At 44.2% G+C, this 19,182-nt stretch overlaps 1 protein-coding gene across 2 annotated transcripts in view; it reads right to left on the bottom strand.

Annotated features, from left to right (window-relative positions):
• camta2 (calmodulin binding transcription activator 2) overlaps nucleotides 1-19,182 on the bottom strand; it is a 70,276-nt gene that overhangs the window by 34,272 nt on the left and 16,822 nt on the right. For both annotated transcript variants that reach the window (XM_072376121.1, XM_072376122.1), the window contains exons 7-11: nucleotides 12,931-13,078; nucleotides 12,727-12,855; nucleotides 12,437-12,638; nucleotides 11,393-12,356; nucleotides 10,750-11,313 (exon numbers count right to left, since the gene is read on the bottom strand). In XM_072376121.1, coding sequence (XP_072232222.1) covers nucleotides 10,750-11,313; nucleotides 11,393-12,356; nucleotides 12,437-12,638; nucleotides 12,727-12,855; nucleotides 12,931-13,078 — 2,007 coding nt within the window. The remainder of the gene's footprint in view (nucleotides 1-10,749; nucleotides 11,314-11,392; nucleotides 12,357-12,436; nucleotides 12,639-12,726; nucleotides 12,856-12,930; nucleotides 13,079-19,182) is intronic.

Below are 19,182 nucleotides of genomic sequence, written 5' to 3'. Positions count from 1 at the left end.
TTGTGTTCAAACCAGCTGTTTGTTGTTTAAACCAGCTGTTTGTTGTGTTTAAACCAGCTGTTTGTTGTGTTCAAACCAGCTGTTTGTTGTGTTTAAACCAGCTGTTTTTGTTGTGTTCAAACCAGCTGTTTTTGTTGTGTTTAAATCAGCTGTTTGTTGTGTTCAAACCAGCTGTTTGTTGTGTTCAAACCAGCTGTTTGTTGTGTTCAAACCAGCTGTTTGTTGTGTTCAAACCAGCTGTTTGTAGTGTTTAAACCAGCTGTTTTTGTAGTGTTTAAACCAGCTGTTTGTTGTGTTCAAACCAGCTGTTTGTGTGTAAATCAGCTGTTTGTTGTGTTCAAACCAGCTGTTTGTTGTGTTTAAACCAGCTGTTTGTTGTGTTCAAACCAGCTGTTTGTTGTGTTCAAACCAGCTGTTTGTTGTGTTCAAACCAGCTGTTTGTTGTGTTCAAACCAGCTGTTTGTTGTGTTTAAACCAGCTGTTTGTTGTGTTCAAACCAGCTGTTTGTTGTGTTTAAACCAGTTGTTTGTTGTGTTCAAACCAGCTGTTTGTTGTGTTTAAACCAGCTGTTTGTTGTGTTCAAACCAGCTGTTTGTTGTGTTTAAACCAGCTGTTTGTTGTGTTCAAACCAGCTGTTTGTTGTGTTCAAACCAGCTGTTTGTTGTGTTTAAACCAGCTGTTTGTTGTGTTCAAACCAGCTGTTTGTTGTGTTCAAACCAGCTGTTTGTAGTGTTTAAACCAGCTGTTTTTGTTGTGTTTAAACCAGCTGTTTTTGTTGTGTTCAAACCAGCTGTTTGTTGTGTTCAAACCAGCTGTTTGTGTGTAAATCAGTTGTTTGTTGTGTTCAAACCAGCTGTTTGTAGTGTTTAAACCAGCTGTTTTTGTTGTGTTTAAACCAGCTGTTTTTGTTGTGTTCAAACCAGCTGTTTGTGTGTAAATCAGCTGTTTGTTGTGTTCAAACCAGCTGTTTGTTGTGTTCAAACCAGCTGTTTGTTGTGTTTAAACCAGCTGTTTGTTGTGTTTAAACCAGCTGTTTGTTGTGTTCAAACCAGCTGTTTGTTGTGTTCAAACCAGCTGTTTGTTGTGTTTAAACCAGCTGTTTTTGTTGTGTTCAAACCAGCTGTTTGTTGTGTTTAAACCAGCTGTTTTTGTTGTGTTCAAACCAGCTGTTTGTTGTGTTCAAACCAGCTGTTTGTTGTGTTCAAACCAGCTGTTTGTTGTGTTCAAACCAGCTGTTTGTTGTGTTCAAACCAGCTGTTTGTTGTGTTTAAATCAGCTGTTTGTTGTGTTCAAACAAGCTGTTTGTTGTGTTTAAACCAGCTGTTTGTTGTGTTCAAACCAGCTGTTTGTTGTGTTTAAACCAGCTGTTTGTTGTGTTCAAACCAGCTGTTTGTTGTGTTTAAACCAGCTGTTTGTTGTGTTCAAACCAGCTGTTTCTTGTGTTTAAACCAGCTGTTTGTTGTGTTTACATCAGCTGTTTGTTGTGTTCAAACCAGCTGTTTGTTGTGTTCAAACCAGCTGTTTGTTGTGTTTAAACCAGCTGTTTATTGTGTTCAAACCAGCTGTTTGTTGTGTTCAAACCAGCTGTTTTTGTTGTGTTTAAACCAGCTGTTTTTGTTGTGTTCAAACCAGCTGTTTGTTGTGTTCAAACCAGCTGTTTGTTGTGTTTAAACCAGCTGTTTTTGTTGTGTTTAAACCAGCTGTTTTTGTTGTGTTCAAACCAGCTGTTTGTTGTGTTCAAACCAGCTGTTTGTTGTGTTCAAACCAGCTGTTTGTTGTGTTCAAACCAGCTGTTTGTTGTGTTTAAACCAGCTGTTTCTTGTGTTCAAACCAGCTGTTTGTTGTGTTTAAACCAGCTGTTTGTTGTGTTCAAACCAGCTGTTTCTTGTGTTTAAACCAGCTGTTTGTTGTGTTTAAACCAGCTGTTTGTTGTGTTCAAACCAGCTGTTTCTTGTGTTTAAACCAGCTGTTTGTTGTGTTTAAACCAGCTGTTTGTTGTGTTCAAACCAGCTGTTTCTTGTGTTTAAACCAGCTGTTTGTTGTGTTCAAACCAGCTGTTTGTTGTGTTTAAATCAGCTGTTTGTTGTGTTCAAACCAGCTGTTTGTTGTGTTTAAATCAGCTGTTTGTTGTGTTCAAACCAGCTGTTTGTGTGTAAATCAGCTGTTTGTTGTGTTCAAACCAGCTGTTTCTTGTGTTTAAACCAGCTGTTTGTTGTGTTCAAACCAGCTGTTTGTTGTGTTCAAACCAGCTGTTTGTAGTGTTTAAACCAGCTGTTTTTGTAGTGTTTAAACCAGCTGTTTGTGTGTAAATCAGCTGTTTGTTGTGTTCAAACCAGCTGTTTGTTGTGTTCAAACCAGCTGTTTGTTGTGTTCAAACCAGCTGTTTGTTGTGTTTAAACCAGCTGTTTGTTGTGTTCAAACCAGCTGTTTGTTGTGTTCAAACCAGCTGTTTGTTGTGTTCAAACCAGCTGTTTGTTGTGTTCAAACCAGCTGTTTGTTGTGTTCAAACCAGCTGTTTGTTGTGTTCAAACCAGCTGTTTGTTGTGTTCAAACCAGCTGTTTGTTGTGTTCAAACCAGCTGTTTGTTGTGTTTAAACCAGTTGTTTGTTGTGTTCAAACCAGCTGTTTGTTGTGTTTAAACCAGCTGTTTGTTGTGTTCAAACCAGCTGTTTGTTGTGTTTAAACCAGCTGTTTGTTGTGTTCAAACCAGCTGTTTGTTGTGTGCAAACCAGCTGTTTGTTGTGTTTAAACCAGCTGTTTGTTGTGTTCAAACCAGCTGTTTGTTGTGTTCAAACCAGCTGTTTGTAGTGTTTAAACCAGCTGTTTTTGTTGTGTTTAAACCAGCTGTTTTTGTTGTTTTCAAACCAGCTGTTTGTTGTGTTCAAACCAGCTGTTTGTGTGTAAATCAGTTGTTTGTTGTGTTCAAACCAGCTGTTTGTAGTGTTTAAACCAGCTGTTTTTGTTGTGTTTAAACCAGCTGTTTTTGTTGTGTTCAAACCAGCTGTTTGTGTGTAAATCAGCTGTTTGTTGTGTTCAAACCAGCTGTTTGTTGTGTTCAAACCAGCTGTTTGTTGTGTTCAAACCAGCTGTTTGTTGTGTTTAAATCAGCTGTTTGTTGTGTTCAAACAAGCTGTTTGTTGTGTTTAAACCAGCTGTTTGTTGTGTTCAAACCAGCTGTTTGTTGTGTTTAAACCAGCTGTTTGTTGTGTTCAAACCAGCTGTTTGTTGTGTTTAAACCAGCTGTTTGTTGTGTTCAAACCAGCTGTTTCTTGTGTTTAAACCAGCTGTTTGTTGTGTTCAAACCAGCTGTTTGTTGTGTTTACATCAGCTGTTTGTTGTGTTCAAACCAGCTGTTTGTTGTGTTCAAACCAGCTGTTTGTTGTGTTTAAACCAGCTGTTTATTGTGTTTAAATCAGCTGTTTGTTGTGTTCAAACCAGCTGTTTGTTGTGTTCAAACCAGCTGTTTGTTGTGTTTAAACCAGCTGTTTCTTGTGTTCAAACCAGCTGTTTGTTGTGTTTAAACCAGCTGTTTGTTGTGTTCAAACCAGCTGTTTCTTGTGTTTAAACCAGCTGTTTGTTGTGTTTAAACCAGCTGTTTGTTGTGTTCAAACCAGCTGTTTCTTGTGTTTAAACCAGCTGTTTGTTGTGTTTAAACCAGCTGTTTGTTGTGTTCAAACCAGCTGTTTCTTGTGTTCAAACCAGCTGTTTCTTGTGTTTAAACCAGCTGTTTGTTGTGTTCAAACCAGCTGTTTGTTGTGTTTAAATCAGCTGTTTGTTGTGTTCAAACCAGCTGTTTGTTGTGTTTAAATCAGCTGTTTGTTGTGTTCAAACCTGCTGTTTGTTGTGTTCAAACCAGCTGTTTGTAGTGTTTAAACCAGCTGTTTTTGTTGTGTTTAAACCAGCTGTTTTTGTTGTGTTCAAACCAGCTGTTTGTTGTGTTCAAACCAGCTGTTTGTGTGTAAATCAGCTGTTTGTTGTGTTCAAACCAGCTGTTTGTTGTGTTCAAACCAGCGGTTTGTTGTGTTTAAACCAGCTGTTTGTTGTGTTCAAACCAGCTGTTTGTTGTGTTTAAACCAGCTGTTTGTTGTGTTTAAACCAGCTGTTTGTTGTGTTTAAACCAGCTGTTTGTTGTGTTTAAATCAGCTGTTTGTTGTGTTCAAACCAGCTGTTTGTTGTGTTCAAACCAGCTGTTTGTTGTGTTCAAACCAGCTGTTTGTTGTGTTCAAACCAGCTGTTTGTTGTGTTTAAATCAGCTGTTTTTGTTGTGTTTAAACCAGCTGTTTTTGTTGTGTTCAAACCAGCTGTTTTTGTTGTGTTCAAACCAGCTGTTTGTTGTGTTCAAACCAGCTGTTTTTGTTGTGTTTAAACCAGCTGTTTTTGTTGTGTTCAAACCAGCTGTTTTTGTTGTGTTTAAACCAGCTGTTTTTGTTGTGTTTAAACCAGCTGTTTGTTGTGTTTAAACCAGCTGTTTGTTGTGTTCAAACCAGCTGTTTGTTGTGTTTAAACCAGCTGTTTGTTGTGTTCAAACCAGCTGTTTGTTGTGTTCAAACCAGCTGTTTGTTGTGTTCAAACCAGCTGTTTGTTGTGTTCAAACCAGCTGTTTGTTGTGTTTAAACCAGCTGTTTGTTGTGTTCAAACCAGCTGTTTGTTGTGTTTAAACCAGCTGTTTGTTGTGTTCAAACCAGCTGTTTGTTGTGTTTAAACCAGCTGTTTGTTGTGTTCAAACCAGCTGTTTGTTGTGTTTAAACCAGCTGTTTGTTGTGTTCAAACCAGCTGTTTGTTGTGTTCAAACCAGCTGTTTGTTGTGTTTAAACCAGCTGTTTGTTGTGTTCAAACCAGCTGTTTGTTGTGTTCAAACCAGCTGTTTGTAGTGTTCAAACCAGCTGTTTGTTGTGTTTAAACCAGCTGTTTTTCTTGTGTTTAAACCAGCAGTTTGTTGTGTTCAAACCAGCTGTTTTTTGTGTTCAAACCAGCTGTTTGTTGTGTTTAAACCAGCTGTTTGTTGTGTTCAAACCAGCTGTTTCTTGTGTTTAAACCAGCTGTTTGTTGTGTTTACATCAGCTGTTTGTTGTGTTCAAACCAGCTGTTTGTTGTGTTCAAACCAGCTGTTTGTTGTGTTTAAACCAGCTGTTTGTTGTGTTTAAATCAGCTGTTTGTTGTGTTCAAACCAGCTGTTTGTTGTGTTCAAACCAGCTGTTTGTTGTGTTCAAACCAGCTGTTTGTGTGTAAATCAGCTGTTTGTTGTGTTCAAACCAGCTGTTTGTTGTGTTCAAACCAGCTGTTTGTTGTGTTTAAACCAGCTGTTTGTTGTGTTCAAACCAGCTGTTTGTTGTGTTCAAACCAGCTGTTTGTGTGTAAATCAGCTGTTTGTTGTGTTCAAACCAGCTGTTTGTTGTGTTCAAACCAGCTGTTTGTTGTGTTCAAACCAGCTGTTTGTTGTGTTTAAATCAGCTGTTTGTTGTGTTCAAACAAGCTGTTTGTTGTGTTTAAACCAGCTGTTTGTTGTGTTCAAACCAGCTGTTTGTTGTGTTCAAACCAGCTGTTTGTTGTGTTTAAACCAGCTGTTTTTGTTGTGTTTAAACCAGCTGTTTTTGTTGTGTTCAAACCAGCTGTTTGTTGTGTTCAAACCAGCTGTTTTTGTTGTGTTTAAACCAGCTGTTTTTGTTGTGTTTAAACCAGCTGTTTTTGTTGTGTTTAAACCAGCTGTTTTTGTTGTGTTCAAACCAGCTGTTTTTGTTGTGTTTAAACCAGCTGTTTTTGTTGTGTTTAAACCAGCTGTTTGTTGTGTTCAAACCAGCTGTTTGTTGTGTTCAAACCAGCTGTTTGTTGTGTTCAAACCAGCTGTTTTTGTTGTGTTCAAACCAGCTGTTTGTTGTGTTCAAACCAGCTGTTTGTTGTGTTCAAACCAGCTGTTTGTTGTGTTCAAACCAGCTGTTTGTTGTGTTTAAATCAGCTGTTTGTTGTGTTCAAACCAGCTGTTTCTTGTGTTTAAACCAGCTGTTTGTTGTGTTTAAACCAGCTGTTTGTTGTGTTCAAACCAGCTGTTTCTTGTGTTCAAACCAGCTGTTTGTTGTGTTTAAACCAGCTGTTTGTTGTGTTCAAACCAGCTGTTTCTTGTGTTTAAACCAGCTGTTTGTTGTGTTTAAACCAGCTGTTTCTTGTGTTCAAACCAGCTGTTTGTTGTGTTTAAATCAGCTGTTTTTGTTGTGTTTAAACCAGCTGTTTTTGTTGTGTTCAAACCAGCTGTTTGTTGTGTTCAAACCAGCTGTTTTTGTTGTGTTTAAACCAGCTGTTTTTGTTGTGTTTAAACCAGCTGTTTTTGTTGTGTTCAAACCAGCTGTTTTTGTTGTGTTCAAACCAGCTGTTTTTGTTGTGTTTAAACCAGCTGTTTGTTGTGTTTAAACCAGCTGTTTGTTGTGTTCAAACCAGCTGTTTGTTGTGTTTAAACCAGCTGTTTGTTGTGTTCAAACCAGCTGTTTGTTGTGTTCAAACCAGCTGTTTGTTGTGTTCAAACCAGCTGTTTGTTGTGTTTAAACCAGCTGTTTGTTGTGTTCAAACCAGCTGTTTGTTGTGTTTAAACCAGCTGTTTGTTGTGTTCAAACCAGCTGTTTGTTGTGTTTAAACCAGCTGTTTGTTGTGTTCAAACCAGCTGTTTGTTGTGTTTAAACCAGCTGTTTGTTGTGTTCAAACCAGCTGTTTGTTGTGTTCAAACCAGCTGTTTGTTGTGTTTAAACCAGCTGTTTGTTGTGTTCAAACCAGCTGTTTGTTGTGTTCAAACCAGCTGTTTGTAGTGTTCAAACCAGCTGTTTGTTGTGTTTAAACCAGCTGTTTTTCTTGTGTTTAAACCAGCAGTTTGTTGTGTTCAAACCAGCTGTTTGTTGTGTTTAAACCAGCTGTTTGTTGTGTTCAAACCAGCTGTTTGTAGTGTTCAAACCAGCTGTTTGTAGTGTTCAAACCAGCTGTTTGTAGTGTTCAAACCAGCTGTTTGTTGTGTTTAAACCAGCTGTTTTTCTTGTGTTCAAACCAGCTGTTTGTTGTGTTCAAACCAGCTGTTTGTTGTGTTCAAACCAGCTGTTTGTAGTGTTCAAACCAGCTGTTTGTTGTGTTTAAACCAGCTGTTTTTCTTGTGTTCAAACCAGCTGTTTGTTGTGTTCAAACCAGCTGTTTGTTGTGTTCAAACCAGCTGTTTGTTGTGTTTAAATCAGCTGTTTGTTGTGTTTAAACCAGCTGTTTGTTGTGTTCAAACCAGCGGTTTGTTGTGTTTAAACCAGCTGTTTGTTGTGTTCAAACCAGCTGTTTCTTGTGTTTAAACCAGCTGTTTGTTGTGTTCAAACCAGCTGTTTTTGTTGTGTTTAAACCAGCTGTTTTTGTTGTGTTCAAACCAGCTGTTTGTTGTGTTCAAACAAGCTGTTTGTGTTGTGTTTAAACCAGCTGTTTGTTGTGTTCAAACCAGCTGTTTGTTGTGTTCAAACCAGCTGTTTGTTGTGTTTAAACCAGCGGTTTGTTGTGTTTAAACCAGCTGTTTGTTGTGTTCAAACCAGCTGTTTCTTGTGTTTAAACCAGCTGTTTGTTGTGTTTAAATAAGCTGTTTGTTGTGTTCAAACCAGCTGTTTTTGTTGTGTTTAAACCAGCTGTTTTTGTTGTGTTCAAACCAGCTGTTTGTTGTGTTCAAACCAGCTGTTTGTGTGTAAATCAGCTGTTTGTTGTGTTCAAACCAGCTGTTTGTTGTGTTCAAACCAGCTGTTTGTTGTGTTTAAATCAGCTGTTTGTTGTGTTCAAAAAAGCTGTTTGTTGTGTTTAAACCAGCTGTTTGTTGTGTTCAAACCAGCTGTTTGTTGTGTTCAAACCAGCTGTTTGTTGTGTTTAAATCAGCTGTTTTTGTTGTGTTTAAACAAGCTGTTTGTTGTGTTTAAACCAGCTGTTTGTTGTGTTCAAACCAGCTGTTTGTTGTGTTCAAACCAGCTGTTTGTTGTGTTTAAATCAGCTGTTTTTGTTGTGTTTAAACCAGCTGTTTTTGTTGTGTTCAAACCAGCTGTTTGTTGTGTTCAAACCAGCTGTTTTTGTTGTGTTCAAACCAGCTGTTTTTGTTGTGTTTAAACCAGCTGTTTTTGTTGTGTTTAAACCAGCTGTTTGTTGTGTTCAAACCAGCTGTTTGTTGTGTTCAAACCAGCTGTTTGTTGTGTTCAAACCAGCTGTTTTTGTTGTGTTCAAACCAGCTGTTTTTGTTGTGTTCAAACCAGCTGTTTGTTGTGTTCAAACCAGCTGTTTGTTGTGTTCAAACCAGCTGTTTGTTGTGTTTAAATCAGCTGTTTGTTGTGTTTAAACCAGCTGTTTGTTGTGTTTAAACCAGCTGTTTGTTGTGTTCAAACCAGCTGTTTCTTGTGTTCAAACCAGCTGTTTCTTGTGTTTAAACCAGCTGTTTGTTGTGTTCAAACCAGCTGTTTGTTGTGTTCAAACCAGCTGTTTCTTGTGTTTAAACCAGCTGTTTTTGTTGTGTTTAAACCAGCTGTTTTTGTTGTGTTCAAACCAGCTGTTTGTTGTGTTCAAACCAGCTGTTTGTTGTGTTCAAACCAGCTGTTTGTTGTGTTTAAATCAGCTGTTTGTTGTGTTCAAACAAGCTGTTTGTTGTGTTTAAACCAGCTGTTTGTTGTGTTCAAACCAGCTGTTTGTTGTGTTCAAACCAGCGGTTTGTTGTGTTTAAACCAGCTGTTTGTTGTGTTCAAACCAGCTGTTTCTTGTGTTTAAACCATCTGTTTGTTGTGTTCAAACCAGCTGTTTTTGTTGTGTTTAAACCAGCTGTTTTTGTTGTGTTCAAACCAGCTGTTTTTGTTGTGTTTAAACCAGCTGTTTGTTGTGTTCAAACCAGCTGTTTGTTGTGTTCAAACCAGCTGTTTGTTGTGTTCAAACCAGCTGTTTGTTTTGTTTAAACCAGCTGTTTGTTTTGTTTAAACCAGCTGTTTGTTGTGTTTAAACCAGCTTTTTGTTGTGTTAAAACCAGCTGTTTGATGTGTTTAAAGTGAGTCTGAAACCAAACCAGCTGTTTGTTGTGTTTAAACCAGCTGTTTGTTGTGTTCAAACCAGCTGTTTGTTGTGTTGTGGTTAAGGTGAGTCTGAAACCAAACCAGCTGTTTGTTGTGTTTAAACCAGCTGTTTGTTGTGTTTAAAGTGAGTCTGAAACCAAACCAGCTGTTTGGTGTGTTGAAACCAGCTGTTTGGTGTGTTGAAACCAGCTGTTTGATGTGTTTAAAGTGAGTCTGAAACCAAACCAGCTGTTTGTTGTGTTTAAACCAGCTGTTTGATGTGTTTAAAGTGAGTCTGAAACCAAACCAGCTGTTTGTTGTGTTCAAACCAGCTGTTTGTTGTGTTCAAATCAGCTGTTTGATGTGTTCAAAGTGAATCTGAAACCAAACCAGCTGTTTGTTGTGTTCAAACCAGCTGTTTTTGTTGTGTTTAAACCAGCTGTTTTTGTTGTGTTCAAATCAGCTGTTTGTTGTGTTCAAACCAGCTGTTTTTGTTGCGTTCAAACCAGCTGTTTTTGTTGCGTTTAAACCAGCTGTTTTTGTTGTGTTTAAACCAGCTGTTTTTGTTGTGTTTAAACCAGCTGTTTTTGTTGTGTTCAAACCAGCTGTTTGTTGTGTTCAAACCAGCTGTTTGTTGTGTTCAAACCAGCTGTTTGTTGTTTAAACCAGCTGTTTGTTGTGTTTAAACCAGCTGTGTGTTTTGTTTAAACCAGCTGTTTGTTGTGTTCAAACCAGCTGTTTGTTGTGTTTAAACCAGCTGTTTGTTGTGTTTAAAGTGAATCTGAAAAAAAATCAGCTGTTTGATGTGTTCAAACCAGCTGTTTGTTGTGTTAAAACCAGCTGTTTGATGTGTTTAAACCAGCTGTTTGTTGTGTTCAAACCAGCTGTGTGTTTTGTTTAAACCAGCTGTTTGTTGTGTTTAAAGTGAATCTGAAACAAAATCAGCTGTTTGATGTGTTAAAACCAGCTGTTTGGTGTGTTGAAACCAGCTGTTTGTTGTGTTTAAACCAGCTGTTTGTTGTGTTTAAAGTGAATCTGAAACAAAATCAGCTGTTTGATGTGTTCAAACCAGCTGTTTGTTGTGTTAAAACCAGCTGTTTGATGTGTTTAAACCAGCTGTTTGTTGTGTTCAAACCAGCTGTGTGTTTTGTTTAAACCAGCTGTTTGTTGTGTTTAAAGTGAATCTGAAACAAAATCAGCTGTTTGATGTGTTCAAACCAGCTGTTTGGTGTGTTGAAACCAGCTGTTTGTTGTGTTCAAACCAGCTGTTTGTTGTGTTGTGGTTAAGGTGAGTCTGAAACCAAACCAGCTGTTTGGTGTGTTGAAACCAGCTGTTTGGTGTGTTGAAACCAGCTGTTTGTTGTGTTTAAACCAGCTGTTTGATGTGTTCAAACCAGCTGTTAGTTGTGTTCAAACCAGCTGTTTGTTGTTGTGCTGCCCCCCTGTGGACGAGCAGCTCAGCCCAGGGATGGATTAAATGTTTATATACTATATGAGACTCAGCTCCTGTGAGACCATGTTTTCGATGAGGCGTTCAAACCAAACGTGTTTAAAATGTGTTCATGTCAGAGTAAATAACTAAACCCGGCCTGAACATAAGGAACCCTGAAATGAAAGTGCTTAATGTTTAATCCGTGTGAGGAGCTGAGAGAGAGATGGAGCTGTAGAAGAAGAAGTTCCCCTGAAATGTTCTGTAATTAAGTGGAACCCAATAAATGTGAAGGATTACCTCTGGGTAGGACCACTCCGGAGAGAAGTCTGTGATGGAGGCGAGCCGCGTGGAGGAGGAGGGCATCGGGTGAGGGAAGGGGAGGAAGGAGGAGGAGGGCGAGGGCTGCGGGGGCACCACGTATCGGACCCCCGTTGGGAACACGCCCGGACTGGGAGAGGCGCTGGATGTGGCGGGGGGAGCGGGGGGGGCGGCACTGGCCTCCTCCGTGATGAGGTCAGAGATGAGGTCGGGAAACTGGCTGTCAAAGGAGATGTCAAGCTCCTCCCCCCCACGCTCGCACGGCTCCGCCTCCTGCCCCGGGTGCGTGTCCATGCTGGCGTCCTCAGGGTTGTCGCCGTGCTGGCTCTCCTCCTTCACCTGGACAGGGGGCGTGGCCAGGGGGGCGGTATCCATGGCGACAGACAAGGACGGTTGGGTCATGTCCACTGAGGGAGGGGCTTCAGGCAGCTGGTGGGGGGCCGTCTGCGAGGGTTGACCAGCCGCATCTGGGCATGCCAGGAGCATGGGGGCGGGGCTGTTTGTCTGCTGCCGTGGAGACGGGCTGGAAGGGGCGTGGTCTGTCTAAATAATACAGAGGAAGAGGCGGGTGTAAGCGGAAGGATACGAGCTCAGAAAGTAGTTCCACTAAAACCGCACTCACCTGCAGCAGAGCCAGCTTAGTGGGCGGGGCACTGCCTTCATCATCATCATCATCCCCTCGCCTGTCCTTCATCTCCTCTCCACCTCCCACAGCCTCCTCCCTGCCTCCCTCCGACTCCCCCAGAGTGGCCAGCTCCAGGCAGAGGGGGAGGAGGGGCGGGGCAACAGAAGAGGTGGGAGAGAGGGTGAGGGCAACAGAGGGGGGCAGGGCAGGTGAGGAGGAGCTGGAGGAAGAGGAGGAGGAAGGGGAGGTGGACGGGGCCAAGTCTCTCCTGTCCACCTCAGAGGAGGAGGAGAGGGAGGAGAGGGAGGAGGGCGGGGAGACGGAGGAGGGAGGGGTGGAGGTGGGGGAGAGCGAGAGAGCGAGGGAGGGGTGAGAGAAAGGGGAGGAGCTGCTGAGAACGGTGGGGGACAGGGTGGAGGAGGCGGGGTGAGGCCCGCCGTACGTCTGTCCCTGTTTGGGGGAGTTAAGGAAGGAGTCAGGGTCGAAGGCCGGGGGGAGGGACGGGGGAGGCGGTGAGGGGGAGGAAGGGGGGGAAAGAGGGGAGGCGGCGGCCGGAGGCGGAGGGGATCGGAGGGAGGTGTTGGAGGAGGGGGTGAGGAGAAGGCCTCCGATGACGGGGGAGGGCAGCAGGGTGAGGGAGAGGGTGGCCACACCGGGCGCCTGCAGCGGGGGAGAAGGGAGGGCCAGGGCTGAGGGGGAGGGAGGCGAGGGGGAGGCCGGCCTCCCGGCAGGGAGGGTTGGTGACAGCAGCAGCTGGCCGAAGCTCTTTCTTGACCCCGCCTCCTCGGCTCTGGCCCCTCCTCCTCCCCCTGGGATGGCGGCAGCCGTCGCCATGACGATGACTGCGTTCTGGGGCAGCGCCACCGTGGCCAGGTTGCTGTGGCGGTCGCCATAGAAGCCGCTGCCATGGTTACTCATGGCGATGGCGGCCCTGTGAGGCTGAGGGGGAGACGACGCCGAGCTGCAGAGACAAAAAGGTCACGTGACACGAGAGGAAGGACGCCATGTTTCCGTTCTGAGGTGTTCATCAGCAGGACTTACGTGGAGGAGGGGCTGGGAGACGAGGCGGGGCTACTCTGAGCCTGCAGGTGAGGCTGTTTGGCGTCTCCTCCCCTCCCTGCCTCCCCCAGCTCAGGGGAGACCGGGGCAGGCGAGGGCCTGCATGAGGAGGGGGGCAGCTTGGGGGAGATGATGCGGTGCTTGGTGCTGTTGCAGCGGTGGGGAATGTTCACTCCTGAAGACACTGCAGACACACAAAGGCAGGTTGGTTTCGCTCGGACTGCTGCTGTGATGTCACGGTGATGTCACGGTGACGTCACAGCCCGTCTTACCCTGGGTGGTGTTACAGAGGCAGGTGTGTGTCCGCGGCTGTGGTTTGGTTCTCTGTCGGTCCAGGATGTGCTGGACCAGCTCCTCGATGCTGAAATCTCCCACGCCCACCGAACACTTCATGCTGTGGACTGAGCACAGGGAAAGTGCACGTTAAAACCCGTCACATGACCTCACAGCGCCGTCTAACCGGGAGGGCCACGTACACATGGGCTTCAGCTGGCTCAGCAGGTCGTCGCGGCTCCACCTCACGCTGTCGTGGCGGTCGGACACGGCGCACAGCAGCGGACTGCATTTCCCAGAATCCTCCAGCGAGGGCACGTTCAGGTAGTGGACCAGCACGATGTCCGGGTTCTGTCACGGAGAAACACACGAACCGGCGTCAGTAAACTAAGGTGTGACCTCAGAACCAGACTCTGGAGTTAAAGTTGGATCTGTGGCTTTATCTGGGAGCGACCTTGAGTTTTTAACTCAGGAACTAAGGTCAGCGTGTGACCTCAGAACCAGACTCTGGAGTTAAAGTTGGATCTGTGACTTTATCTGGGAGCGACCTTGAGTTTTTAACTCGGGAACTAAGGTCAGCGTGTGACCTCAGAACCAGACTCTGGAGTTAAAGTTGGATCTGTGGCTTTATCTGGGACCGACCTTGAGTTTTTAACTCGGGAACTAAGGTCAGCGTGTGACCTCAGAACCAAACTCTGGAGTTAAAGTTGGATCTGTGACTTTATCTGGGAGCGACCTTGAGTTTTTAACTCGGGAACTAAGGTCAGCGTGTGACCTCAGAACCAGACTCTGGAGTTAAAGTTGGATCTGTGCCTTTATCTGGGAGCGACCTTGAGTTTTTAACTCAGGAACTAAGGTCAGCGTGTGACCTCAGAACCAGACTCTGGAGTTAAAGTTGGATCTGTGACTTTATCTGGGACCGACCTTGAGTTTTTAACTCAGGAACTAAGGTCAGCGTGTGACCTCAGAACCAGACTCTGGAGTTAAAGTTGGATCTGTGACTTTATCTGGGACCGACCTTGAGTTTTTAACTCAGGAACTAAGGTCAGCCTGTGACCTCAGAACCAGACTCTGGAGTTAAAGTTGGATCTGTGGCTTTATCTGGGAGCGACCTTGAGTTTTTAACTCAGGAACTAAGGTCAGCGTGTGACCTCAGAACCAGACTCTGGAGTTAAAGTTGGATCTGTGGCTTTATCTGGGACCGACCTTGAGTTTTTAACTCAGGAACTAAGGTCAGCGTGTGACCTCAGAACCAGACTCTGGAGTTAAAGTTGGATCTGTGACTTTATCTGGGACCGACCTTGAGTTTTTAACTCAGGAACTAAGGTCAGCGTGTGACCTCAGAACCAGACTCTGGAGTTAAAGTTGGATCTGTGACTTTATCTGGGAGCGACCTTGAGTTTTTAACTCGGGAACTAAGGTCAGCGTGTGACCTCAGAACCAGACTCTGGAGTTAAAGTTGGATCTGTGGCTTTATCTGGGACCGACCTTGAGTTTTTAACTCAGGAACTAAGGTCAGCGTGTGACCTCAGAACCAGACTCTGGAGTTAAAGTTGGATCTGTGACTTTATCTGGGACCGACCTTGAGTTTTTAACTCAGGAACTAAGGTCAGCGTGTGACCTCAGAACCAAACTCTGGAGTTAAAGTTGGATCTGTGACTTTATCTGGGAGCGACCTTGAGTTTTTAACTCAGGAACTAAGGTCAGCGTGTGACCTCAGAACCAGACTCTGGAGTTAAAGTTGGATCTGTGACTTTATCTGGGAGCGACCTTGAGTTTTTAACTCAGGAACTAAGGTCAGCGTGTGACCTCAGAACCAGACTCTGGAGTTAAAGTTGGATCTGTGGCTTTATCTGGGAGCGACCTTGAGTTTTTAACTCGGGAACTAAGGTCAGCGTGTGACCTCAGAACCAAACTCTGGAGTTAAAGTTGGATCTGTGACTTTATCTGGGAGCGACCTTGAGTTTTTAACTCAGGAACTAAGGTCAGCGTGTGACCTCAGAACCAAACTCTGGAGTTAAAGTTGGATCTGTGACTTTATCTGGGAGCGACCTTGAGTTTTTAACTCGGGAACTAAGGTCAGCGTGTGACCTCAGAACCAGACTCTGGAGTTAAAGTTGGATCTGTGGCTTTATCTGGGACCGACCTTGAGTTTTTAACTCGGGAACTAAGGTCAGCGTGTGACCTCAGAACCAGACTCTGGAGTTAAAGTTGGATCTGTGACTTTATCTGGGACCGACCTTGAGTTTTTAACTCGGGAACTAAGGTCAGCGTGTGACCTCAGAACCAGACTCTGGAGTTAAAGTTGGATCTGTGGCTTTATCTGGGAGCGACCTTGAGTTTTTAACTCGGGAACTAAGGTCAGCGTGTGACCTCAGAACCAGACTCTGGAGTTAAAGTTGGATCTGTGACTTTATCTGGGAGCGACCTTGAGTTTTTAACTCGGGAACTAAGGTCAGCGTGTGACCTCAGAACCAAACTCTGGAGTTAAAGTTGGATCTGTGGCTTTATCTGGGACCGACCTTGAGTTTTTAACTCGGGAACTAAGGTCAGCGTGTGACCTCAGAACCAAACTCTGGAGTTAAAGTTGGATCTGTGACTTTATCTGGGAGCGACCTTGAGTTTTTAACTCGGGAACTAAGGTCAGCGTGTGACCTCAGAACCAGACTCTGGAGTTAAAGTTGGATCTGTGGCTTTATCTGGGAGCGACCTTGAGTTTTTAACTCGGGAACTAAGGTCAGCGTGTGACCTCAGAACCAGACTCTGGAGTTAAAGTTGGATCTGTGACTTTATCTGGGAGCGACCTTGAGTTTTTAACTCGGGAACTAAGGTCAGCGTGTGACCTCAGAACCAAACTCTGGAGTTAAAGTTGGATCTGTGGCTTTATCTGGGACCGACCTTGAGTTTTTAACTCGGGAACTAAGGTCAGCGTGTGACCTCAGAACCAAACTCTGGAGTTAAAGTTGGATCTGTGGCTTTATCTGGGAGCGACCTTGAGTTTTTAACTCGGGAACTAAGGTCAGCGTGTGACCTCAGAACCAAACTCTGGAGTTAAAGTTGGATCTGTGGCTTTATCTGGGACCGACCTTGAGTTTTTAACTCAGGAACTAAGGTCAGCGTGTGACCTCAGAACCAAACTCTGGAGTTAAAGTTGGATCTGTGGCTTTATCTGGGACCGACCTTGAGTTTTTAACTCGGGAACTAAGGTCAGCGTGTGACCTCAGAACCAAACTCTGGAGTTAAAGTTGGATCTGTGGCTTTATCTGGGAGCGACCTTGAGTTTTTAACTCGGGAACTAAGGTCAGCGTGTGACCTCAGAACCAGACTCTGGAGTTAAAGTTGGATCTGTGGCTTTATCTGGGACCGACCTTGAGTTTTTAACTCGGGAACTAAGGTCAGCGTGTGACCTCAGAACCAAACTCTGGAGTTAAAGTTGGATCTGTGGCTTTATCTGGGAGCGACCTTGAGTTTTTAACTCGGGAACTAAGGTCAGCGTGTGACCTCAGAACCAGACTCTGGAGTTAAAGTTGGATCTGTGACTTTATCTGGGAGCGACCTTGAGTTTTTAACTCGGGAACTAAGGTCAGCGTGTGACCTCAGAACCAGACTCTGGAGTTAAAGTTGGATCTGTGGCTTTATCTGGGACCGACCTTGAGTTTTTAACTCGGGAACTAAGGTCAGCGTGTGACCTCAGAACCAGACTCTGGAGTTAAAGTTGGATCTGTGGCTTTATCTGGGACCGACCTTGAGTTTTTAACTCGGGAACTAAGGTCAGCGTGTGACCTCAGAACCAGACTCTGGAGTTAAAGTTGGATCTGTGGCTTTATCTGGGACCGACCTTGAGTTTTTAACTCGGGAACTAAGGTCAGCATGTGACCTCAGAACCAGACTCTGGAGTTAAAGTTGGATCTGTGACTTTATCTGGGAGCGACCTTGAGTTTTTAACTCGGGAACTAAGGTCAGCGTGTGACCTCAGAACCAAACTCTGGAGTTAAAGTTGGATCTGTGACTTTATCTGGGAGCGACCTTGAGTTTTTAACTCGGGAACTAAGGTCAGCGTGTGACCTCAGAACCAGACTCTGGAGTTAAAGTAAAGTTGGATCTGTGACTTTATCTGGGAGCGACCTTGAGTTTTTAACTCAGGAACTAAGGTCAGCGTGTGACCTCAGAACCAAACTCTGGAGTTAAAGTTGGATCTGTGGCTTTATCTGGGAGCGACCTTGAGTTTTTAACTCAGGAACTAAGGTCAGCGTGTGACCTCAGAACCAGACTCTGGAGTTAAAGTTGGATCTGTGGCTTTATCTGGGAGCGACCTTGAGTTTTTAACTCAGGAACTAAGGTCAGCGTGTGACCTCAGAACCAGACTCTGGAGTTAAAGTTGGATCTGTGGCTTTATCTGGGACCGACCTTGAGTTTTTAACTCGGGAACTAAGGTCAGCGTGTGACCTCAGAACCAGACTCTGGAGTTAAAGTTGGATCTGTGACTTTATCTGGGAGCGACCTTGAGTTTTTAACTCGGGAACTAAGGTCAGCGTGTGACCTCAGAACCAGACTCTGGAGTTAAAGTTGGATCTGTGGCTTTATCTGGGAGCGACCTTGAGTTTTTAACTCAGGAACTAAGGTCAGCGTGTGACCTCAGAACCAGACTCTGGAGTTAAAGTTGGATCTGTGACTTTATCTGGGAGCGACCTTGAGTTTTTAACTCGGGAACTAAGGTCAGCGTGTGACCTCAGAACCAGACTCTGGAGTTAAAGTTGGATCTGTGACTTTATCTGGGACCGACCTTGAGTTTTTAACTCGGGAACTAAGGTCAGCGTGTGACCTCAGAACCAGACTCTGGAGTTAAAGTTGGATCTGTGGCTTTATCTGGGACCGACCTTGAGTTTTTAACTCAGGAACTAAGGTCAGCGTGTGACCTCAGAACCAGACTCTGGAGTTAAAGTTGGATCTGTGACTTTATCTGGGAGCGACCTTGAGTTTTTAACTCAGGAACTAAGGTCAGCGTGTGACCTCAGAACCAGACTCTGGAGTTAAAGTTGGATCTGTGGCTTTATCTGGGAGCGACCTTGAGTTTTTAACTCCGGAACTAAGGTCAGCGTGTGACCTCAGAACCAGACTCTGGAGTTAAAGTTGGATCTGTGGCTTTATCTGGGAGCGACCTTGAGTTTTTAACTCGGGAACTAAGGTCAGCGTGTGACCTCAGAACCAAACTCTGGAGTTAAAGTTGGATCTGTGACTTTATCTGGGAGCGACCTTGAGTTTTTAACTCGGGAACTAAGGTCAGCGTGTGACCTCAGAACCAGACTCTGGAGTTAAAGTTGGATCTGTGACTTTATCTGGGAGCGACCTTGAGTTTTTAACTCAGGAACTAAGGTCAGCGTGTGACCTCAGAACCAGACTCTGGAGTTAAAGTTGGATCTGTGACTTTATCTGGGAGCGACCTTGAGTTTTTAACTCAGGAACTAAGGTCAGCGTGTGACCTCAGAACCAGACTCTGGAGTTAAAGTTGGATCTGTGGCTTTATCTGGGAGCGACCTTGAGTTTTTAACTCAGGAACTAAGGTCAGCGTGTGACCTCAGAACCAGACTCTGGAGTTAAAGTTGGATCTGTGGCTTTATCTGGGAGCGACCTTGAGTTTTTAACTCGGGAACTAAGGTCAGCGTGTGACCTCAGAACCAAACTCTGGAGTTAAAGTTGGATCTGTGACTTTATCTGGGACCGACCTTGAGTTTTTAACTCGGGAACTAAGGTCAGCGTGTGACCTCAGAACCAGACTCTGGAGTTAAAGTTGGATCTGTGACTTTATCTGGGACCGACCTTGAGTTTTTAACTCGGGAACTAAGGTCAGCATGTGACCTCAGAACCAGACTCTGGAGTTAAAGTTGGATCTGTGGCTTTATCTGGGACCGACCTTTGAGTTTTTAACTCGGGAACTAAGGTCAGCGTGTGACCTCAGAACCAGACTCTGGAGTTAAAGTTGGATCTGTGACTTTATCTGGGACCGACCTTGAGTTTTTAACTCGGGAACTAAGGTCAGCGTGTGACCTCAGAACCAGACTCTGGAGTTAAAGTTGGATCTGTGACTTTATCTGGGAGCGACCTTGAGTTTTTAACTCGGGAACTAAGGTCAGCGTGTGACCTCAGAACCAAACTCTGGAGTTAAAGTTGGATCTGTGGCTTTATCTGGGACCGACCTTGAGTTTTTAACTCGGGAACTAAGGTCAGCGTGTGACCTCAGAACCAAACTCTGGAGTTAAAGTTGGATCTGTGGCTTTATCTGGGAGCGACCTTGAGTTTTTAACTCGGGAACTAAGGTCAGCGTGTGACCTCAGAACCAGACTCTGGAGTTAAAGTTGGATCTGTGACTTTATCTGGGAGCGACCTTGAGTTTTTAACTCGGGAACTAAGGTCAGCGTGTGACCTCAGAACCAGACTCTGGAGTTAAAGTTGGATCT

The sequence above is a fragment of the Leuresthes tenuis genome, unplaced genomic scaffold (assembly GCF_036924035.1).
Source record: "Leuresthes tenuis unplaced genomic scaffold, fLeuTen1.0.hap1 SCAF_22, whole genome shotgun sequence".
Taxonomy (NCBI): domain Eukaryota; kingdom Metazoa; phylum Chordata; class Actinopteri; order Atheriniformes; family Atherinopsidae; genus Leuresthes; species Leuresthes tenuis.
Note: the sequence above shows the minus strand (reverse complement) of the source record. Positions and strands in the feature narration are given on the sequence as shown.